Source organism: Gopherus evgoodei, chromosome 5, assembly GCF_007399415.2.
Source record: "Gopherus evgoodei ecotype Sinaloan lineage chromosome 5, rGopEvg1_v1.p, whole genome shotgun sequence".
Lineage (NCBI taxonomy): Eukaryota > Metazoa > Chordata > Testudines > Testudinidae > Gopherus > Gopherus evgoodei.
Window position 1 is genome coordinate 109,790,714 of NC_044326.1, and position 23,244 is coordinate 109,813,957.

Genomic DNA, 23,244 nt, shown 5'->3' on the forward strand with positions numbered 1-23,244 from the left:
AATTTCCTTTGTGAGCTTTCCTTCATACAATCAGATTCAAGCTCCCCAACCTCAAACACTGTCCCTTTTCCCCATGCTTCTCCACATTGTCTCTCTCATAGTAATCCTCTCAGTATTGGCTTCACACCTTACTTTAAACTGATCCATATGCTTGTAATTGTCCCTTGCTACTTGTCCAAGAAGCCCTCCCTCTTCCTTTATCATTTCTACAGTGCTCTCCTCAACACTAATGCTCTCCATGTTATACTGTGCCTTTTCTGTCTTAAACTGCAAGATCTTTGGGGCAGGTAATATGCCTTACTCAATGTGGTATATAAGTTTATGGGGCTACAGATGTGATTTTTAACATTAAAATTTTCTTCGTGTATGAAATCCAATGCATCAGATAACAGCTGGAAGTTACACATATTAGGAGAGTTTACACATTTAAGGCAACCTGACTGCACTTAATAATTATGAATGCTCAGTTCTAAAATGGACAGTACATAGAAAAACTACATATAAAAACAGCTAGAGAGTCCACTGCTGTCTTTCAAAACAAATCAAGCTAAAAGAGCAAATTTACTCAAGTTTGAATAAATTGGCTTAGATTACATTTCTCAGAAATGTTGACAAAAGAACATGCTCCATTTTCTACAAGAAGGGGAAATATTTAACACACACAGAGGCAAATCTTATTTGTATTCAGGGAGTGTCCAAAGCCCCAACCAGTGTCAGAAATGCACCGGATATGCTATTGTAACACCAAGAGACCCCGGTCATGAGCGGGCAGAATCGAACCTGGGACCTCAGTGCATGAGCCTCTACACATGAGCTAAAAGTCAACTGGCTCTTAGCTAAGGCTATAGAGCAGATTCATTTTAACTCTCTCTAAGGTCTTGTCTACACTGGGGATGGGAAATCAATCTAAGTTATGCAACTTTCAGCAATGTGAATAATGTACCTGAAGCTGACATATTTAGATCTACTTATACCACGGCGTCTTCACTGCAGTAGGTCGACTGCTGACGCTCCCTCTTTAACTCCGCCTACACTTCTTGTTCTGGTGAAGTACCGGAGTTGATGGGAGAGCACTCGGCGGTCGATTTATTGCGTCTTCACTAGACGTGATACCTCCGGAGTGATCAAGCCAGTGCAGGTCAATTTAAGTGCAGACATGCCCTAAGTGGTCTTGGTGCCACTTAATGGGACAGAACACCACACCCAGAAGGTGTGTGCGTTACACTACATAAAAACACAAGATGTTTACAATCTAATTTAAAACAAGATACACAATTGGGGAACAAATGATACATGGGAAGGAAGAAGAAGAACAAAGATGGCAATCATAAAATTATGCAATTCGGGCCTGATTCAAAGTTTACTGAAGTCAATGGAAAGACCTCTTTTGACTTTAATGAACTTTGGATCAAGCTCTTAAAGAGAAAAATTTTCAAAGACAAGTGTCAAATGGCACCTAACTACCAGTGAAATCAAAAGGCCCTTAGGCACCTTTGACCTTCACTCGGAATTTAGTGCCTAAGTCTTTTTTCAAAGGGAAATGTCAACTAGCATGTAAGTCCCTTTGACTTTCAATAGCCAAACTGCCACCCGTGCCCTAGAAAATCTTCAAAGAGTCTAACGAAATGCAAGGCTATTCCTGTATCAGTGCCCTGAATTTAAAAGAGCATGGAAGAAACATTAAGGATAAAAGTTACTATATAGCATAACATTGTTCCCATGTGCTATCATTAACTATGGCTGCACGTGTCACTGTAGTTAATGACTAGCTGCGCTATTTCAGGTGTTCTAATATAGTATGATCATTGTAATTTACATCAGATTGAAACTTAGAGAGGAAAGCTGGGTGAAGTAACATCTTTTACTGGGCAATTTCTGTTGGTGGTAGCGACAAGCTTCAAACTTACACAGGTCTAGGAAATGTACTTAGTGTCACAGATAAATATAAGGTGGAACAGATTGTTTAGCATAAAATTAGTTATGTATTTCCAGGGACCATTCAATGTGAAGTGGCCCATAAACAGCTCTCCAGTGATAGGGGGGAAAAAGGGGGAGGGTTTAAATGGGTTATAGATTGTTGTAATAAGCCATAAGTCCAGCGTCTCTAGTCAGACAATGATTTTTAGTATCTAGCAAAAGTTGTTAATTAGCTGTGACACTCTGAGTATATTTCCTAGACCTGAAGAAGAGCTCTGTGTATGCTCAAAAGCTTGAGTCTCCCATCAACAGAGGTTGGTCCAATAAAATATATTACCTCATTCACCTGATCTCTCTAATAATACCCTAGGATCAACATGACGACAACACCACTGCATACATCAGACTTAAACTTGGCAAAAATGATAAAAAAATGGGGTGTGAAATGATTCAAATTGTTTTTAGAGGATAGTTTCAGATTCAAGTTCTCTTTGTCAGTCTTAACCCCTAAAATGCTGGTCATTAGGATGGGATATTACAATTGCCACTTTGAAATACGAACAGCCAAGACAGTCCAAGTTTGTTATTGAAAAGCATCTGTCAGTGATATGGCAACATAACAAACTAAGGTGGCTGAAAAAACAGCTTTTAATTTGAAGACAGCAAAAGCATTTCCTCAACCACACCCAAGCTTTATAAATGTCCTCTTGATAGTACCAGATGTGTCATACCTTGGATTTCTCAAGAAGATACAAGGGGGGGAATATTGAAGGGGGCAGATGCCAGCAGGGGCCACACATACAGATGTTTAAACAGAGGGTTTGTGATTAATCCAGTATGGCCCACCTTCTCTTCTGCTGAGACACTGTTTGACATCTAGACAGAAAGCTGTAAGGGAAAAGTAAAAGGTGTCCATAAGGACTCACCCTGGAACCTAGAATTTACTGCTCATGATCAGCTCTTGCTGTTTCTAAAATAAAGTGCACCAGTACAACTCACCTTTGCTCACCATCCATACAGCAATGCAGAGAGTTGACAGAAGCCACTAGCACACAAGCACACCTTGAGAGAACTCACAGTAACAAACTGAAAGGTTGGGAGAAGAAAAAGAGAGAAGTAGAGTCTCAAAAAACTATAACTCAAGACCAGGAAATCTTTATGGGAACTGCATTCACATATATTTTATAGGGCTAAGAAAGCCACCAAAAACTGCAAAATCAGAGGGGGGACTGAAGAAATGGTATGACTGAGGACCCATACCTTAACAGTTTTGCAGTATGTTCTCTAATTAATATGCTTGAGCTGGATGTAGAATGGAAACACATCTCAGACTCTCCCATGCATTTTAGAGATACCATGGGTTTCCAAGCAAGGGCATAATGCACTCTCCCAAAATAAATAAAAGCACCCCTTATATCTGTATCAAAAAGCTGTGAAGAGAAAAAAAAAAAAAAGAGAGTAGAGGACTCTACAATTGTCAAGCACTCGCAGTGTGACTGGCTGCTGGAATGTTCATGCTTTGAAATGACCATTATTTTGGAAGGAAATCCTTTCCAGGCTGGATAAATGGTCCTAAAACAGGAAATAAACGCAAAAGCTTCAAACTAAAAGCCAAATATGAAAGTCACATGCAGAATTCCTACCAAGATAGCTCAAGATTCTGATAACTAAATAAACTGAACAACGCTGTGTGAGATCCTGAAGGTCTAGCTGCAATATCACAATCTATATTTGTCAGCACATGCTATTTTCATTATTCTGATCAGAAATTTAAAGTATGCTTCAATTTCATGGCAACACTGCATAGACTTTTTTAGAGTCAGAATCAAGTATTTATGCAGCACTTGTTCCATTACCAATTTATGTATTAAATAGTCATAATGATTTCTTCAGTGAAGAGTACAGCCCGCACCATCAGTAGAGTTTGGATTTTTATCTCACCTTGTGCATAGCAGAACTCATGAAAGAAACCAAAATACAACAATTCAGCCATTCAAGGCAAGTACTACTGTATTTTGATCTATACAAGTACTGAGCTGCTATAAACTGCCTAAGCTGCATCTCACTAAATGATGGATGGAGAAATTAATAAGATATAATGTAGATTTTTAAGACTGACATGTCATTTTATCCCAATAATGGTTTGAATGATCCAATATTTTATATTAATACTGCACTTTTCATTTAGACAACTCTATAATGCATCAGATTTTTTGTTCTATCAGTCTAGATATGCCCTTTTGTATTGTTCTGCCTCTTAAAATATAAGAGATATTGGCAAAAGTAGCTGCTACTTCAATCAAAATAAATCATTAACATTCCTTTTATCTAATTCCTCTGCCTGACCCTCCAAGGCTACTTACAATATGTTCTTTACCAAGGATGTTTTTAGAAGTGCAAGAAGCAAGACTTGAAAAATCCATGATCTGTGGGGATCAAGAAACTTTTCTGGGTGAATACCATCCATTTCTGCAAAATATAAGGATCCTCTCCCCCTCTCAATTAAAGTATATCCCTTTTTGTTGCACAGGTAAACTTCCAAACACGAGCAGAGTGTAAATCAAGGCAGTGTGGTCTTCTGAAGTATGAGGAAAGTCAGCTCCAGCGCCTAGGCTGCTGCTCAATGCTTTTCCAAGCTGCAAAAACTGACAAGCATGCTGAGAGTTTTCAGAGCTGCCACTGAGCATCTTGCAAGCAACAATGAAACCACAAGAGTCAAGTCAGCTTTGTTCTAGTAGATCTTGGGAAAAAGCTATGGGCACCAGCAGAAGTAGGCACCAGAGATAGTCATTAGGAGTGGAAGATGCAAAAAAAATGAGAGATTTCAGGAAAAGGTAGCAGGCATGCACACCCAAACGAGCAGCACCCTTACAGTAGTCAGGAGGCTCTGGAATTAGATGGATTTGTATGTTGGGGCTGGACAAAACACAGAAATAGTGATCTTGTCTCTTCTAGCAGCTACCTAATGATGAAGGCTTTAATGAGATTAGAGACCTACTAGCCAGTGGTAACAAAACAAACAGAACCCTGAATAAGGGCCACAGACAAAACCTGGCAGGTGTTCCCCATTTCACAGCCAGGGGGTGGGGGGGGGAGAGAAAGGGCTTAGCTTCTCAGCTGATCATCATCCTTGGACCTTCGGCTAGTCCGCTGGCTATTAGGAGTCTGGCATTTTCCAAGCCACACATATGACTGGGTGCGTTGATGGGGGAGATTGACAATTATTTCTTTACAGAACATACAAGTGTACTAAGCGCTTCACAGAAGATACAAAAAACATACCATACACCTGGGCCCTGCCCCAAGAAACCTGCAATCGAATCATCCAATCCTGCAAACATGCACAGGCATAAAACTTAAAGCATGAGAGTAGCCGCACTGACTTCAATGAGACTACTTGTGCTTACAGGGAAGCACATGTAGAATTATAAAACTGAGGTGCATATACGTCTATAGCATTAGCAGAGAAGGAGAGAAGTGGGAAAGGAAAAGAACACAATGTAGGGACAGAAAGAAAGAATAGGGGAGGGAAGACGAGTGAGAAGCAACCTGAAAACAAAGGAGGTTGTGACTAAGTACAGCACACAATGTCTTTATTTTTTTAAATTGCAGAGGGCATTGCCACATAAAAGTTCCTTCCTCCTAGCTAGCAGGGGTAGTCCTTAGGCCAGGAAGTATCAGGCAAATTTTTTTTTCAAGCTTTGGTAAAATGCTTTGTACTGTATAGGAATCTAATATTTCAATTCCCAAAACCCACGTATGCTCAAGGCAGAGTTGGCATCTTATCCAAAAAAAAAACACCACACACCTCACGTAAACTATCTTATAAATCAGAAACATATGATTTGCATGTCTGTCTTTTGGAATTTTTGCCCCAGGGTCCACAGATAAATTGTGTTATTCCGAACTCATGTTGGTACCCTGGTTAAATCTTAAATAAATAAGAGTCACGTTCTCTTCATACAGCAGTGTTGCTATGCCAACGTTAACATGCCTAACCTTGCCTATAAAAATAGATCAAGTCAATTTCAAAATGCGTGCAAATTACTGTGTCAAAGAGGTACTACTCTAGAGGTGTTATTCCAACAGTATTACCTTTTTGGTGGAAGAGTAAGTAAAGAAAAAAAGGAGAAGAGCAGCAGCATAGGTTTTTAGCAATCAGAAGTAATATTCACAATCAAAGCGTTCTTCTGCTCCCTCCGTTTCTCCACATACAATGTTCTACCTCTGCAGCACAGTAAGTGAAGAGAAAGAAAGTAAAAGAAACAGGGCTTTGTACTTCCCATTAATATATGTTTGATCCACTATCTGAACAGCTGGTTAATGCAAGATAGATATTCATGTGAGTAATTTTACTCACATACTTAATTATTTGCAGGGCTGAGGCCATACATTTTATCATGATTACATAATTGACTAACAGGCCATCAATGATCTTTTATGAGGGAAAGCAAGGGAGGTATTGACTCATCAGAAGAGGAAATGGTTGTACGTGTTCAACTTAAAGAACTGATGTGATGCACGGTAACATCTTAAATTCAACTCATGTAACCACATAAAAAGTGTGCATTCTCAGATTCTTGTATCTGAAGTTTCCTTGAAGTGGGTTTCTCTTTAGAAAGTTGTGGCTTCCTTTAGGGCACACTTTACAAATTTTAAAAGTGTTCAATAATATTTTTATAAATATCCCTTAAAATAAGTAATGCAGAAAATGTGTCTCCTACACTTCTTCACCAGTGCCAGAAGGAAATATAGCCCTTAACATAAGATGTTACTTCAGTTTGCCTGAGCATTCTTGACGGAACTAGCATTGATATTTAAATGCAGAACGAAACCCAGATTTTAGGCTCTCTTTTATTTTTTAAAAACAGAAAAAGTGACTAAACAGAAACTTGTTATAAAAGGACACTTTTTAATTTTAAAGCCACACTGGAGAACTAAAAAATAAAGCAGTTCAATACAAACTACCACCACTTACTTATTAACAATGGCTGAACTGAATTTTCCAACTGGTATTTCTAAAGGTTTTTGAACAATAGAAGCCTGCTTAAGCTTCTGAAATTTGTCAGAGTGACTGAAATACTGTGAACTCAAAATACCCAGTGAAGGATAATCTCACTATTCATATGCTCTCTGTCTGTCGCATGGCACGTAATGGAGAACACTACAGGAAAAGTGTCTACTTGCACCGAGAGAGAGGCATACAACAAAAACAATTATGGCCTGATTTGGGGTGGAGAAGAAGAAATAGAGAAGAAAGTTAGAAGTAGCTGCTCTATTCTATGCTGCATTCTCCAATGGAAAGTGGCATAAGTTACAATTTGCTGCTTAATGTCGATAATACTAAGCATTAACTCCCCTTTCACAGTTCCGAACACCAAAAAGCATACACCCTCTGCTGTCTGGAACCAAGCACAGACTAGGAGAGAGCATGGGTCATCGTAGAGCAGTGATTCCCAAACTGGGGTTTGTGAACCCCTGGGGGTTCGTGAAATGTTACAGGAGGTTCTCGGGAAAAAAATTCCTAATGGCGGACAGAGCTGTCCCTAGGGACCACAAGCAGCACGAGGACAGCAGCCTGGAGCCCCTGGATTTCCAAGAGCTAAGCAGATCAAAGCAAGCATATCTATCACATTTGAAGTTTAAATCTCCTCAGACTCCTTATAAGAAATGGAAAAGGAAGTGGATTTTTTTGCCATTTTTTAAATTAAATAGGCAGTTAATATTGTTTTTTTAAATTACGAAGAACAAATTTAAGCTTTGTTGTAATGTGCATCGTTTGCCTAGACTGCTCAAGATCTGAATGCTTGTGTAGGAGGAACTCTTCAAGCTGGCTTCTTAAATACCTTCTTGCTGTTTCACATCTGATGCTCCTTGATGAAACATAGGAGCCTTGTCTTATAACAGGCTTATTCAAAGCTATACAAGTTACAAAAGTGAGATCTTGGAAGAGTATTGCTGTTTTCATAAGGTAATAAAAATACTGTAATGATAAATAATTATTAACAATAAATAGTGTGTAATAAGCATGTCATAAAAACAAATTTCCAAGGCCACTGCTTTTATAATTTATATTCAGATAAAGGAAAAAATCCCTGGAAATATTCATTTTTAGGAGGGGATCTGCAAGTCTTGACATTTTAGAGAAAGGGATTCACAGGTTGAAGTAGTTTGGGAACCACTGTCATAGAGCCATAAATTGTGCAGAAAAAACTTTCTATCCATAGTCTGACCAAGACTTTCCCCAAAAAATCTCTGGCCTCCAGGCATTCACAGAGCTGCCTGACAGTTCTCCACCATCCATCACAGATCTCTCCAGACAGCGAAGTTTAATTAAGATCAGATGTGTTTCCCTTCAGTGTGTTTGTACAAGAGAAGGTCTTATATGGTAGATTTGAAAAGTTTATTTGATTAATTGATTTTATTTACAAAAATGATAGTATTCATGGCTGAACAAAGGTTAAGCAAATTAATGACTAGCTAAGTGAAACATTACTACACAAATACATATCCTGCTAGAATTTTGTTTTGATTTAACTTGTTCAGCTTACTGTTTCAATATTTTAGATATCTAAATATTAGTATACCTTTACCTCGATATAACACTGTCCTTGGGAGCCAAAAAACTTACCACGTTATAGGTGAAACCGCATTATATCGAACTTGATTTGATCTGCCAGAGCGCACAGCCCCACCCTCCCGGAGCACTGCTTTACCACGTTATATCCGAACTCGTGTTATACTGGCTGGTGTTATATCAGGGTAGAGGTGTATAATAAAAATGAATACTAGTTGTATATATTATGTACACAGAGTGCAAGTTCTACACATATTGGATCAGTTTTAAAACACACACACACACACACACACACACACACACACACACACACACACACACACACACACACACACCCCCCAACCACTATTCCACTGATAGAAATCACTGAGTGAATTCTGTTTTAGACTACTGTGGGACCACAATCAGGACAGATACATATAAGAACAGAAGTGAGCCAAGATATTTTCTTTGACTAACTGTAGTGCAGGGACTATGCAAGTATGCAGTTGTCGTTCTTTCCTCAACTGTAGTTTACATGGCCTGTTTTACTGAGTGAGGACAGATGGGTCAAGATTCTTTGTTCATTTGAAAAATGCAATGGGATCTTTAAATTTCCCACTAAAGTGTTACCAAAACAGAGCCACTGGGCATGTCTCATGTCTTATATGAAGTTTAAGGAATTGATCAAGAGCAAACAATCCCAAATGACAGCAGTAGTACAGTTTTCCATACTGCTGAATGCAGATTGTCTCCTGCATCTCCTCACTCCAAACCTGACCCCACACTTTCCGTACAGAAAGTGCAATCCTTTGTTACATGGAAGTGTACTATGACAATATTGAAGAGGAAACAAAAAGCATTCAGCATTAATATCACATCAATCACCAAGTGACTCCCTCCACGCTCCTTGTTTGCACGACCCTATTCAGGGAAAAGAAGCGTTGTAAGCATCTAATCTCCCTTCACTCAGGTCTCTTAACAAATTTAATTATTGATGTGTATTTGCTAATTCACCAATTTTGACCACCACTCTATTCACACCAAAGCAGCATCAATCAAGACATACATGAAGCAGTCACAATAGGTGAAAAGTTTTATTTTTATTTCTATTTTTTAAAAAGTTTAGTTGGTTTAAAAATAATTTAAAAAAGAAACCCTAAAAAATATCCTAGTGTCAGCTCCAAACAGCAAGAAGTATCAGTGCTTGAAGACTTACATTTGCTTCATCAAAGGAGAACCGTTCTGCAATACACCTGGGAATGCTCTGGATTCCAGTTTGAGGCACTGCTCTACAAAAAGCGCATACATTTTTCTAAGTACTGAAGTTTACAGTTTCCACTGAGCCTTATCCCCTTGCTCATAGCAATATGTACCAGTCACCACTACACATGAATATGAACCTAAAAATCAAGACTAGCCACAAAATGCACTGATTTGATAAACACCTGCTAGTGTAACTAAACAAGCTACTTTATTTGTTAGGTATTGAGGTATAAAATATCGAAGATTTAAATAGAGAGAGTCAGGGCCACACCAAAAAAATATATAAATCTATCCATATATTTTACACATAAGCATTTCAGGAGACTGTAATGCAACACAGAACATTCTGAAGAGACTGAGGGCTTGTCTACATCACAAAGTTGCAGCGCTGGTGAGGGGGTTACAGCGCTGCAACTTAGGAGGTGTACACATCTGCAGGGCATCACCAGCGCTGCAACTCCCTGTTTGCAGCGCTGGCCGTACTCCCGTTTTGTCTCGGGTGTAGAGGATCCAGCGCTGGTAATCAAGTGTAGACACTTACCAGCGCTTTTCTTGACCTCCGTGGAATAAGCAGGTATCCCAGCATACCTGAGGAAGCCTCTCTGGTAATCAAGCAGGTCTCCTTCCCCGGTTTGCTCTCGCGTTCCCCGAACCCCCGAGCAAGCAGGTCTCCTTCCCTGCGGTTTGCAGGGGGGTTCGGGGAATGCGAGAGCAAACCGCGGGGAAGCTGGTCTCCTTCCCCGCGGTTTGCTCTCGCGTTCCCCGAACCCCAGTGCAAGCAGGTCTCCTTCCCTGCGGTTTGCTCTCGCGTTCCCCGAACCCCCGAGCAAGCAGGTCTCCTTCCCTGCGGTTTGCAGGGGGGTTCGGGGAACGCGAGAGCAAAGCGCGGGGAAGCTGGTCTCCTTCCTCGGTTTGCTCTCGCATTCCCCGAACCCCCCTTGAAGCCGCCCAACAGCGCTGCAGTGTGGCCACATCTAACACCACTTGCAGCGCTGGTTGCTGTAAGTGTGGCCACTCTGCAGCGCTGGCCCTATACAGCTGTACTAATACAGCTGTAACAACCAGCGCTGCAAAATTGTAGATGTAGACATACCCTGATAATGTGATATAGAGCCTTTCCCTTCTAGGTCACTGGTTCAAATCTTGCCAAGGGCAACACCTTTTGATCACTACTGAAATTAGACAGCTGTTCTGTGAACTTTGTGGGATGAGTTAGTTCTCTCGGTTCACCTTAAAAATCCAGTGCCAAACCTAGCACAATGATACCCTCACTGGCAAATTTCAGAAGCTTCAAGTGGTAAACTAGTGTGGATAGGTTTCAGAGTAGTAGCCGTGTTAGTCTGTATCCTCAAAAAGAACAGGAGTACTTGTGGCACCTTAGAGACTAACAAATTTATTTGAGCATAAGCTTTCGTGGGCTACAGCCCACTTCATTGGATCCATGTAGTGGAAAATACAGTAGGAAGATGTATACACACACAGAGAACATGAAAGAATGGGTGTTACCATACACACTATAAGGAGAGTGATCCATTAAGGTGAGCTATTATCAGCAGGAGGGGAAAAGAACTGTTTGTAATGGTAATGAAAATGGCCCATTTCCAGCAATTGACAAGGAGATGTGAGGAACTGTAAGGGGGGGGGGAGAGGAAAATAAGAATGGGGAATAGTTTTAATTTGTGTGATGGCCCATCCACTCCCAATCTTTATTCAAGCCTAATTTGGATTTCCCCCCCACCCCCCAACAGTTACTCACATCTCCTTGTCAATTGCTGGAAATGGGCCATTTTCATTACCACTGCAAACAGTTCTTTTTCTCTTCTGCTGCTAATAGCTCACCTTAACGGATCACTCTCCTTATACAGTGTGTATGGTAACACCCATTCTTTCATGTTCTCTGTGTTGTATATACATCTTCCTACCGTATTTTCCACTACGTGCATCCAATGAAGTGGGCTGTAGCCCACAAAAGCTTATGCTCAAATAAATTTGTTAGTCTCTAAGGTGCCACAAGTACTCCTGTTCTTTTAGTGTGGATAATTAGCCACCTTTTCATTCAAGGGGAGGACTAGAAGCTCATAAGCAGAGTGACATGGAGAAGGTTACCCTCTCAGCATCTGTCATACCTTTCTATGGGGACATGAAGGACTTCAACCTACAGGGTTTTCAAGCCAGCACCTTTCAGCAACACTGAGATTTTAAGGGCCTCAATCCTGTAAACACTCAGGCTCATGCACAGCTCTAGGCATATGAGTAATCCCACTGAATTAATCATATGCGTGTTTGCAGAACAATACATTTTAAAATAGGATTTTCACATGTTAATACCAACAGTCTAAAGCTGACTTGTCCAGGTTACAGTTGTAAGAAGTTCTCAACCCTCTTTGCATCATAATGATTAAGGAGAAAGAAATGGAATAATCATTGCTTGACCAAAGTACAATAGTATCCTTCAGACTGACATGCAGGATACTTTTTCCCTACCATTCCCAAGAATACACTTCTGTCAACTCTTACAAAAATGAATTTGCTTTTGAAAATTTGCCATTTTGATACACGGGTTTGAATTACTTCTTCATATTGCTCACTGTACAGTAATTTCAGACATGTGAATATTAAGATTTCACTCAATAAGCTGTCAGGTGCCACTGTGAACAAATCACATAATGCAGGTAGGAGAAAGCCAAGATCTCACAAGGCATTCAGTAACACCTAACTGTACTGTGACAAAAAGAGGACATTTTACTTTGAGTTAAATCAGTTTGATAGTCTAGAAAATTCCATGTGAGTAGCACGGTATGAAATACTTACTTGCACTTAAGTCATTTCTCATCTTTAGAGTCACTCTCTTTAGCAGTATCTTTAGAAAAAAAGAAAACAAAAAACCCCCCAACAGGTGTCAGCAATACAGCAATCTGTTTAAAACTGCTAGAATTCTCACCCTCTCAAACCCACCACTAACTGTTATGTCGTAGTACCTACCTAAGGTTCACACAGAGCTTGGAGATCTTGATATAACAAGACATCTCCTGTCATGTGTTGACTAATTGTGATCTTGCAAAACTAAACTTATAACTTTGCAGTAGGTAAATCATCAAATCCTGACTGGTGGAGCCACTGCTTCTTGTGCAGTCAGAAAAATCAATCAAATCTAAAGCCTACATACATGACGAAAAAATGTTTCGCCCCCAAATAAGGTTCCATGTTACAATTTATTCATTTATTAATCTTTTAAAAAAAAAAAACTCAGTTTATACTGGCTATATCGGAACATGGTCCAGAAGATGCATTTTTCTTTGTTACAATTTAAGGCTCACTGATTATCTGCATATGTGTTTTAATGTTTGATTTTTATTAATTTTACCATTGCAAGGCTATTCAGCTTTTCCTCTCATGAAGATATAGATAATGACCTATGAAAAAGAAATACTATAGCTCTGACTAATGTAATACAGGACCTGGGATTCTACAGCACTAAATTAAGTTAAGAATCACATTTGTTTTGTTATTACAAGTGAAAAAAGCTACATTACTATCTTTCTTCATTATGCTTCTAAACAATAAAAAAGCAGTTCAGTGAATGCAATTTAAAATGAATATGATACAGTATAAAAGTAATCCTATTAAGAGTTCACTGTGCATTACTCACTCCAGGTTCTGTATTTAAGCATTTAACCGGATTTTGGTGCTTAATAAAAGAATGAACCAGTTAAATGAATCCAAATATTAACTACAAAATGTTGACATATAACAACTATCAGGCCAAATGAATAAATAAGTCTTCTATGCACGATTTAGGTCAATTTCTGTTCCTTCCTTCAATTCCTCTTAATGAATACTTCATAAAAGGAATAAAATCTTAAATGTTTGGTGGACTGAATGTTCACAAAATCCACACAAAAAGAAGTAAGAAATCTCAACTATCTGTGCTATCAAAGTATCTTATAAATAGTGTTTCTGGGAAGTTTGGAGCCTATATACTCATTAACACAGAATGAAGTGTAACAATGTGAAGAGTGATTTAAGATTAAGAGTCATAAGGAGACTAAAACCTCACATTAATGTGTAAAAACAACAAACAAAAAAACTACCACCCTAGACTGATTATAGAGCCTTTAAAGACAACAGTAATGGAGTCTGTTACTAAATGCAGGAGTAGCAATTTTATTTATCAGCATTCAGAAAAGCAAAGATGATATTATTTTAAGTAAAAAGATAATGAGTCAAATCCCGCATCTGTTCTTACTCAAGCAGAATATCCACTGAATTTAAGTTTTCCCTGAGTAAAGTCCATACAATTTGGTCCTACCTTTACACAGAGTCAAACACAAAATTTAAGAAGAAATCTTCATTCAACCCCCAATTACTAGTGTACTCCAGATATTATGCAAAATATTTGTAATGTATGAAATGTTTATAATATACATAATATCTCTAATTGAAGGGTATCAGAAAAGTCTAGTCATATATTACAAACTTTAAAAACCTTGCTCTTTTACTTTGATGTCACAGGACCATGATTCAATGTAATATTACCTGAGTCATCTGACAAATATTTCTTATTTCACAAGATAAAGGCAAACTCCATTTTTTAGAACTCTTGCTATAGTGCATACAACCAAGTTTCTTTAAAAAAAAAAAAAACAACACACCTCAGATATGAAACAATTAGAAAAAAACAGAAAAATTAAAATACAAAGATTTAAATGATGTGAATCTTTCAATAAGATTTACATTGGGTTTTGGTTGATGCTCAAGTAAACACATAAAATTGTGCAAGATACAGAGCCAATTTTGTCTAAGTTTCGTGGATTCTGGAATCATTAACAGCCCATTTGGACCTTGTATTTCACCAAAAAAAATCTGGAGATGAATACAGGTTTATAGCCTATGATGGATACACTGTATTACACCAAAGTATATATATAGAAATATGCACATTTTACATATATTAAAATCACACACATTTGTTCCATAAAGGAATAAACATTCTTTTATTGCTGTGCACTGTGTTTGTGCGGGTACTGAAAACTCTTGAATGTTTTTCAACAAATGAGTGTCTCAGGAGCATTCAGCTCATAGAACACATATGTATGTTTTTACAATGGAGCCAAGTCATCAAGATTATATTTATTTGTGGGGAACAACACCCACAAGCAGATATGTGCACACACATGCAAAGATACAAGGGCACACAGTGTCTCTATTGGATAACTTCACATTCAGCCAGGCCAAATCATAAACAATAACCAGGATGGGGGAAGTGGCTTGGATTGCCTTCTACTGTGCTTAATGTTCAGAATGTATTATGCTGCTTGCACATGCATTTTCATCTCCTAGAGAGAATGATCCTGGATAAATATTCCACATTCTAGAGAGTCACATTCCCCTCCCCAGACGAAATTCATTTGGCTACTGGACTACATGGCATCGCCCAGAGAAAATAAAAGAACTTCCCAGTGCCGCTGCAAAGGCTCTTCCTCACCATACCAGCACTGGTGGCTGGGTGGATAGGCTAGGTGTGTACTGTGTACACAGAGACAGAGATCGGCGGATCCTCCTTCTCTAGGTGGAGAAATAGACCATAAAGGACTGAAAGCAAGAGTCCCCCCCCGGACAGAGATCTCTGTGAATCAACCGCTGGCTCCAGGTGTCACCCACATCAAGCAGCACGTTTGAGGGAAGGGAGAGGAGAGATGTCAGCGACGCAGGGGGGAGCAAGAGAAGGAGAGCCCCAGCTGTCAGGATCGGGGGATTTACGGGCATATTCATGCATGCGGGGAGCTGAAATGCAGTGACAAGATCTGCCTAAAGCCAGCGGAGCCTGCGTGTGAACCCGGCCACCCAACCCAAAGGGGCTCGGATCAGGCGGAGGAGGGGGAAATGCCCGAAGTAGCAGCCAGAGGAGAGGAGGGAGCCAAGCTCTTGTGCTTCTCTCTCTCCCCTCCCTTTTGCCTCAGACACTCCAGCAACTAAGGAAGCTGGGGCTCCCCCTCTCTCTCGCGAGCCCTGTGCAATCACTTGAAGGCAGAGGGGGGAGGCAGGGGGAGAAAATGCTGCAATGTAGCCCTAGGCAGAGAGATCTCCCGAGCAAACCCAAACCCCGAGTCAATAGTGCAAGATACCAATCAAATTACCACCCCCAGACACAACCCTGACCAACAGCCACCACTTCCTATATCTCTCACAGAGCTACTCCCTATTCACTCCCCCATCACCGCCTCCTCCACCCCCCTCCAAACACGTCTCGTCCATTTAGCAACTGCAGGCACAGTAAATAAGCAGACCCCGTTCCTTGGAGGGGGAGAGACGTACAGTATCTTGGAGGACGGTGGTAGCCAAATTAAAAAAAAATGGAGGAGGGGCAGTGCAAGTAGACAGCTGTTTGTATGTGTCCGTATGTGCACAGCACAGCACTTACCTTTCACCACCCTGTCCGTCGTTGATAACTTCGGATCAATTGCCTTATGCTCAGACATTTCCAGCAGCCGGAGGCAGAAGGGAAGGGCTCGCTCCCTCACACAGCGCAGACACAAGGCTGAGACGGCTGCTGCAGCAACAAACGGCCAGTCAGTGTCTCTGGGTCCTTGGCTATGGTTAAAGTTATTGCCCCTCTTGCCTGCTGTTTGGTTTGCTCTGCTTTCCTTTCCTTTCCTTCCCTTCTTCTTCTTCTTCTTCCTCCTCCCCCGCCTCCTCCTCTAGTTAATTATTTATCTCAATCACGCCACTCGCTTCCTTATTTATATTTTTTGCATAAATAACGGGCAAAATCAGCCAGAAAAAAATAAATTTAAAAAAAAAAATCAGGGTGCAAATGCAGCAGCCCTGGGCTTCCTTCCCCCACAGCAGCAGAACGGCTGCTGCTCCAGCTCCTCCGGCTGCTGCACTGGATCTGGATACGTCTCTTCCCCCTCCTCTCTCTTTTCACTCACATAGGCATAGGCACAGGCACTAAGCTGCACACGGTCCAAGGCGCAACCTACCCTCACCGCCTAGCCTTACACCCGCATCTCCCTCCCAGCTCCCTCTCCGCCGCCCCCATCTCTCTCTCGCAGCCATTGGCTCAGGCCGGGCTGCCAATCACTGTCAGGTAACCACCGCCCGCCTCTCCTCCCAGGTGTTCTGACGACTCTCACCATTAGCCGGGCTGGGGGCAGGGGAGGGGGAGCACAGCAGCAGCTGGGAGTGGAATTCTCCCCGGAGCGTTCTAAAGGCTTGGTTGAACAGCAAGGAGAGTAGTAAAGCGCCTTGTGTGATTTGCCTTGGGGTTCGGGGGCGGGGAGGAGGGGCAGGACTGTGAGCTGGAGGGAAGCGCTAAGCTGGACCCTGGTATTGCACCGCGGCTGGCGATAAGTTACCGGGAGAGAAGCGGTGTTGGAGGGTGTCTCCTCCTTTAAAAAAAACAAGGCCCAACAGCAGGGACATAGCGCGTGTATGTCATTAGCTGGCGGGGGTGGCCTCCGCCTGTCACTCACTGTAGCTACTGCTACACAACAGGAAAAGCTCCAGGGTGATCGCGCCTGCGTGTGTATCCCTTGCAGTAAGGCAGAGACACGACAGGCTTGTCCATGCACCGCTGCAGCCCCTCTCCCTTTGAGGTTAGGGGCAGCCGTCAGTTGGGTTTCTTCTTGCTCCGGTGCCGTTATCAACCAAGCTCCCGACAACAGCTTTTCCCTGCTTTTCCTTCTTGCTTGTAGTGCTGCTCTGCGAAGGAAGGAGGAGGGGCCTTGGCTGGTTGGGATGGGAGCTTTCCAGTTGGAAGGTTGATGGATGGGTTTTCACTAGCAGCTACCATAACCAACCAATGTATAATTGATTAGAGTAAAGTCACTGTAGCCTTTGGGGGAGCGGGGAATAACCTTACAATCGGGAAATGCTGAGGTGCTGAGCTAGCTGCAAAGGCTATTGCAGATCCTGCACATTAGATTATTATACTGTAAGTCCTTTTACCTTTCCTCTGCTTTGTACAGCAAAAAACACAGTATTTCAACAAAAAATAATGGGGGTTAGAAAGGATGGTCTTGTAAGGCATAAGTCTAGAAGGTCCATGGAAACTGCCATAGACTTGTTAGGTGATCCTGGGCAAGTCACTTAATATCTCTGTACAGAGCTGGCACTAGGCATACGCAGACTAAGCAATTGCTTAGGGCCCCAAGCAGCTAAAGGGGGAAAGAAGGGGTGTTTGCTTTTTGTTATAAGAACTTGCCTGTTTTAGGATTGGGTGAGCAAAAATATTCCTGCTTAGGGCCCTCAATGGGGTAGCACCAGCTCTGTCTCTGTGCCTCAGTTTCAAGACATGGTATATAAAGGGGCTAATAATGAACATGTCCTGGGGTGCTGGATGCTTAATTCATATTAATATTATAAAGTATTTTGAGAGCCTCAGATGGAGGCCACTATGAATGCAAAATATTATTATATAGTTTCAGTTTCTAGAGAGAAATCATTTTCAGACTCAATATTTTTGTTTCTGTTTTCTGATTATTGGTGATGGCATTGCAATTCAAGAAATACCATTACATATATTTCTGAATCTGCCTTGATTAAAAATAAAAAGTTATGCAAATCTTAAAAATTCTTTAAAGTGTGTAAAAGCAGCAAAGAGTCCTGTGGCACCTTATAGACTAACAGACGTGCCGACATGCATCCGACAAAGTGGGTATTCACCCACGAAAGCTCATGCTCCAATATGTCTGTTAGTCTATAAGGTGCCACAGGACTCTTTGCTGCTTTTACAGATCCAGACTAACACAGCTACCCCTCGATACTTTAAAGTATGTGTGCACATACACACACAAACAATCTTTTTGAGATATTATCACACATGCACAGATTTTTAAAAGAGCTCAGTATGACAGATATTGCAACTGCATGCAATATCTTTGGAGGAACATACTGTATTAAGTTTATGAATAGCTGATGTATCACTCTTGGTCAGGGATCATAGGCATTTTGGGGAAGGCAGGGGTTGCCACGGTGCTTCCAGGAACTATAAAACAGTGGGGAAGGGAGGGTGATTAAGGTGGTAAACACTTCCAGAAAGGTACCACTCCCCTGGGGAGGCTTGCATAAAATGGTTCAAACTGGGTTTTCCAGAGACCAACAGACAGAGAAAGGTCTTTTGGTATAGAAAGGCTGGGTCTACACTGGCTGGGGCCCTTGTTTCTGAACCAGCAAACAGACAAGACCTTCTGTCTCAACCATTGCAGAAGGGATGGAACGACTTTGACCTACTAGGGCCCCCATATGGCTGATAGGTGACCTCTGTTAAGATTTTAGCATGAGTATAGGAACTTTCATATTTTTTTATGTTTTCTCTGTAACTTGTAATTGTTGGCAATATGCAATTCATAGTCGGAGAGAAAGCGATGCACAGGCACTAGCCGTTAGGGTCCAAACTGGTTTGCTGGGGATATCACAATGTACGGTAGGGAGGTGTGCAGCCTTAAAATGCCCCATCAGAAGGAAGTGAGACAAGGTAATGGGTGGAGCCCTGAGATCTGGTTAGACATTCCTGGAGTGAACTACAAATGGGGGAACAGAGGTGTAGTAACCCTGAAACTGAAACACTCAGCACCTAGCAATTTCCATTGTCCTTAATGAGAATTGGTGGATGCTGAGCTGTTTTGAAAATCTCACCCTGGAGTGAGTTTACATGGGTGGACCATTGCAACCCACTGTACCGATACATAGCACCATTCCAGTTGATCTTCCATCCACCTCCACAGAGCCCACTGCAGCATCAAGGCCTTTCTCTTTCCGCTGAGAGAAAAGAATTTAGTTTTCTGGCCTTCACATATAACAAGAACAGAAGACAGCTTTTAATTGTAGGAGGGCCTGTGTTAAAGAATGATTTAATGTCAAAATATCTCACTGCATTTTTAACAAAAAATAATAGAAAAAACAACTACCGATCATCAGGTAACTTGATGTTGCTAAAGTTCCTACCCAAATGTGTCACTAGAATAATCTAGAAATGCCTATATCCCCCTTTCTTTTACTTCTCAGTATTAAGAACCTTCAGCGATGTAGATATAGAAAAATACAGTAAGAGAAAAAAGGGAAAACAGGAATAATTATGCTTAAATGTGTTGTGGACTGATTGCATCCTACTGTATGTCAATCAGTAGGCATGTAGCAAGGTCTGTAAATGGATCAGCAATGCTGCACATATTGTGCAGCTGTCCATTGAATTTTGTTTATTGCTAGCCAAATTTCTTTGGCTGGTGAGGAAACTCTCACCGTTGTTCCATAGAAAGAGTTATTCACATCCACTGGTACTATAATTGGAGTAGTAATCTCCTTCCTTAATAGACTTGATGCTTGAACCAGAGCCACTGTTCTCTCCTAACACATTAACATCCCCACAACTGGCTCACTGTTTGCTTGGACTGGAATGAAATGGGGCAGCCTGGCTGGTAGCACCTGCTGCAAGTTATGTATTTATTTATTGATGCCAGTACAACAGCTCTGGCTTAATTCATTCAGAAGGGAAGGAAATATCCAGTGCTACTATTAATAGTTTTCAAGTGTGTCATTCTTCCATGTGGAAGCCAGCGCTAGGACTGTCTACCACCTGCACCCTTGCCCCAACTGCTCATGTTGTCTTGATCTTTAGACTTCTTCCTTAAATGCACCTAATCACAGCCCTAGGTAACACACCTCAAAGGGAAAGGACACCATTCTACACCTCTCTCTGACAGACCTTCAGCAACTATAGGGCCCTCACATACTCCACCTGTTCTTTGCTCCCTTTTTGGACAGATCATGTGACATTTCCCATGCCTTATTCCTGTTTAGTTTAATGCAGTGCGTTAAGCTAAACAGAAACAAGGCAATCTTATTCCTGAATAAGATTAGCTACTCATGAAGTTATATAAGACTAACTGTTTCTGAATAACTGCGTGTGTAGACAATCCCTTACTGACAGATGCCTGCTCCTCTTTTGCACTGTCCTATACTGTGATTTTGGTGGGTTGTTTGCTTGTTTTTTAAATCTTCTTTCTTTGTTGCTGTTTTTTAAGGATGCTGTAGTGTCAGGGACAGAGTACCACTTGTAGCAGAGGAATGCCTTGGCTGACAGAGCAAAAGAACCTGTACGGCCTGTGCAAGAGGAAACCATATGTGTGTCTTTGGCCAACTTCATGCGTGTGAATTACCATTCTTTGAGTTGTTTGTTTTTGAAGCTATACGTGGTTGCTTGCTATTAACCTATAGCTGTGAGAATGTGAGATATACATTCACTGCACTAAATACAAAAAGGGTGACTGTGACAGGGTTCCCAGGGTGCAACCTGAACTGTGGCACTGCTGAGCCCTCTGTCCCACCATGCTGGGGTATCCCTCTCACACTGTGATGCTGTGACAAGCTACAAACCTCTGGCAGATACTGCACTTACTCAGATATCCACAGCCAGGGACACGTTCAACTGAGTTACAGGAATGCTTGTCCCAGCCACTCATGAACCAACAATAGAGAGGCTCCAGCCAAGTCCTCCCAGCTTCTCAGCCTTACATTCCTCAGCCTATACTGTCTTGCCCTAGTTAGAAGCATGACCAGTATAACTTTATTACCCAGTCTACCCCTGTGGAGAGGGCATGCACTAGCCAGTGGTTTTCAGACTTTTGTACTGGTGACCCCTTTCACATAGCTAGGGTGACCAGATGTCCAGTTTTTAAAGGGACAGTCCCATTTTTGGGGACTTTTTCTGATATAGGTGCCTATTACTCCCTGCCTCCTGTCCCGTTTTTTTACAGTTGCTATCTGGTAACCCTACACAGAAAGCCTCTGAGTGCAACCCCCCTTATAAATTAAAAACACTTTTTTATATATTTAACATTAAAAATGCTGGCAGCAAAGTGAGGTTTGGGGTGGAAGCTGACAGCTCACAACCCCCTCATGTAATAACCTCGTGACCCCCGTTTGAGAACCCCTGCACTAGCCTTTGTAATCTGAGCTGAGATTTCCCAAGCACTTAAACCAAAGCACACTGTTTTAGGTAAAATATAAAACAGATTTATTAACTACAGAAAGGTAAATTTTAAGTAATTATAAGTAGTAAGCGTAGAGATCAAAGTTGATTGCCGAAGAAATAAAATATGAGTTCTATAAACGAGACAGGATTTGAATCAAGCAGTGTCTCACCCTGATAGATGGTACAAATAGGTCACAGATCTTGACTAGATAGACTGGAACTCTCCTCCACCCAGGGCCACCCTCCTCAGTTAAAAATCTTTGTCCTCTAGATGTGTTTCCAGGTGTTGAGTTATGGGGGGAGTGAGGCCAAATCATGATGTCACTTCCCTTTCTTTTTAGTTTCTTCCAGGTTGCTGGAAAGATCTATGCTTGTGATGTGAGGGTCCACCCCCACTGGTCAAACGTTCTCCATTGTCTACATGCTTTCTCTGAGAAGTCTTCTCAGATGGTCGCTGGGAGTGTGGATTCCCTTTAACAGGCCATCAGCACATCTGGCTACTCTATTGTTGCACCTGAAAGGCTAGTTGTGGGTATTCCCAGCCTCACAACATTATTTCTGTAACATAAACATAACAAAACTTCATGACTTGTCATATGACAGCTCATACAATCCAACAGGTTACTAATGTTCAACAGATCAAGCCTTTCAAAATGATACCTCACAAGGCATACTTTGTATAAAATGTATCATAATTATATGACAGTGCTGAATGTGGGGGTTCATGGGTATTGCTTTGAGGTACAGAGTGCCACAGTGACAAATGCAAATTACAGCATGGATTTTTAGCTTGTTGGAATAGCAACAGTAGTTGTGGGAGTAGCTACTATTGTGATTTAATAAAATGAAGTCAGTGCCCAATCAGTACAAAATGTTCAAACACAACTATGTTCCTTCTGCTACTCTTCGGGAAAATCCTCAAGTTACATACAGGATGCATTGGACTACCAATCCAGTAGATTCCACAGCTACCTCTGTGCTGCGGAGTAGGACTCTGGCAGCATTCTGTTCTGGAACGGAGGGAGGGAGAAGTATGTTAGGAATGTGGTGTGGCCAGTGGGTTCATGCAGAGCACAGATCTCCTGGGCAACAACTTCATGAAGCGGGGAGCATCATTATTGTGGATTGAAAGCTATCAAAATGACATGGAAAGAAGCTAAGACTGCAGCAAGAGACCATGAAAGATGGAAAGCAGTGGTGAAGGCCCTACATTCCTCTAGGAACAGAAAGACATAGTCAGTTAAGTCATGCTGCCCACATCCGCAGTTGTCACTGCAGGCTCCATGCATGTATATCCTGGATTCTGCTTGGAAGGCCTCACTGGGAGGTAGGATTCAGTCCTCCCAGCCTATACTTACTATCCACAGGCAAATCCCATTACTCAGGCTTTGCCCATGGGACTACAATTAGGTCTTCTTTCCTAACAAAGATAAATTATTGCCACTAATGCTATGTGATGAAATTCAGGGTCAGATAGTACCCTATATGCCTATAGTACTTCTAGAAACTGCCGAAGGTTTTTTTTTTAAAT

At 41.4% G+C, this 23,244-nt stretch overlaps 1 protein-coding gene across 2 annotated transcripts in view; it reads right to left on the bottom strand.

Moving 5' to 3' along the window:
* Positions 1 to 16,719, bottom strand: part of PPP3CA (protein phosphatase 3 catalytic subunit alpha) — a 334,558-nt gene extending 317,839 nt beyond the window's left edge. For both annotated transcript variants that reach the window (XM_030564446.1, XM_030564445.1), the window contains exon 1: positions 16,161 to 16,719. In XM_030564446.1, coding sequence (XP_030420306.1) covers positions 16,161 to 16,218 — 58 coding nt within the window. In that variant the 5' untranslated portion in view covers positions 16,219 to 16,719. The remainder of the gene's footprint in view (positions 1 to 16,160) is intronic.
* Positions 16,720 to 23,244: the final 6,525 nt, after the last annotated feature.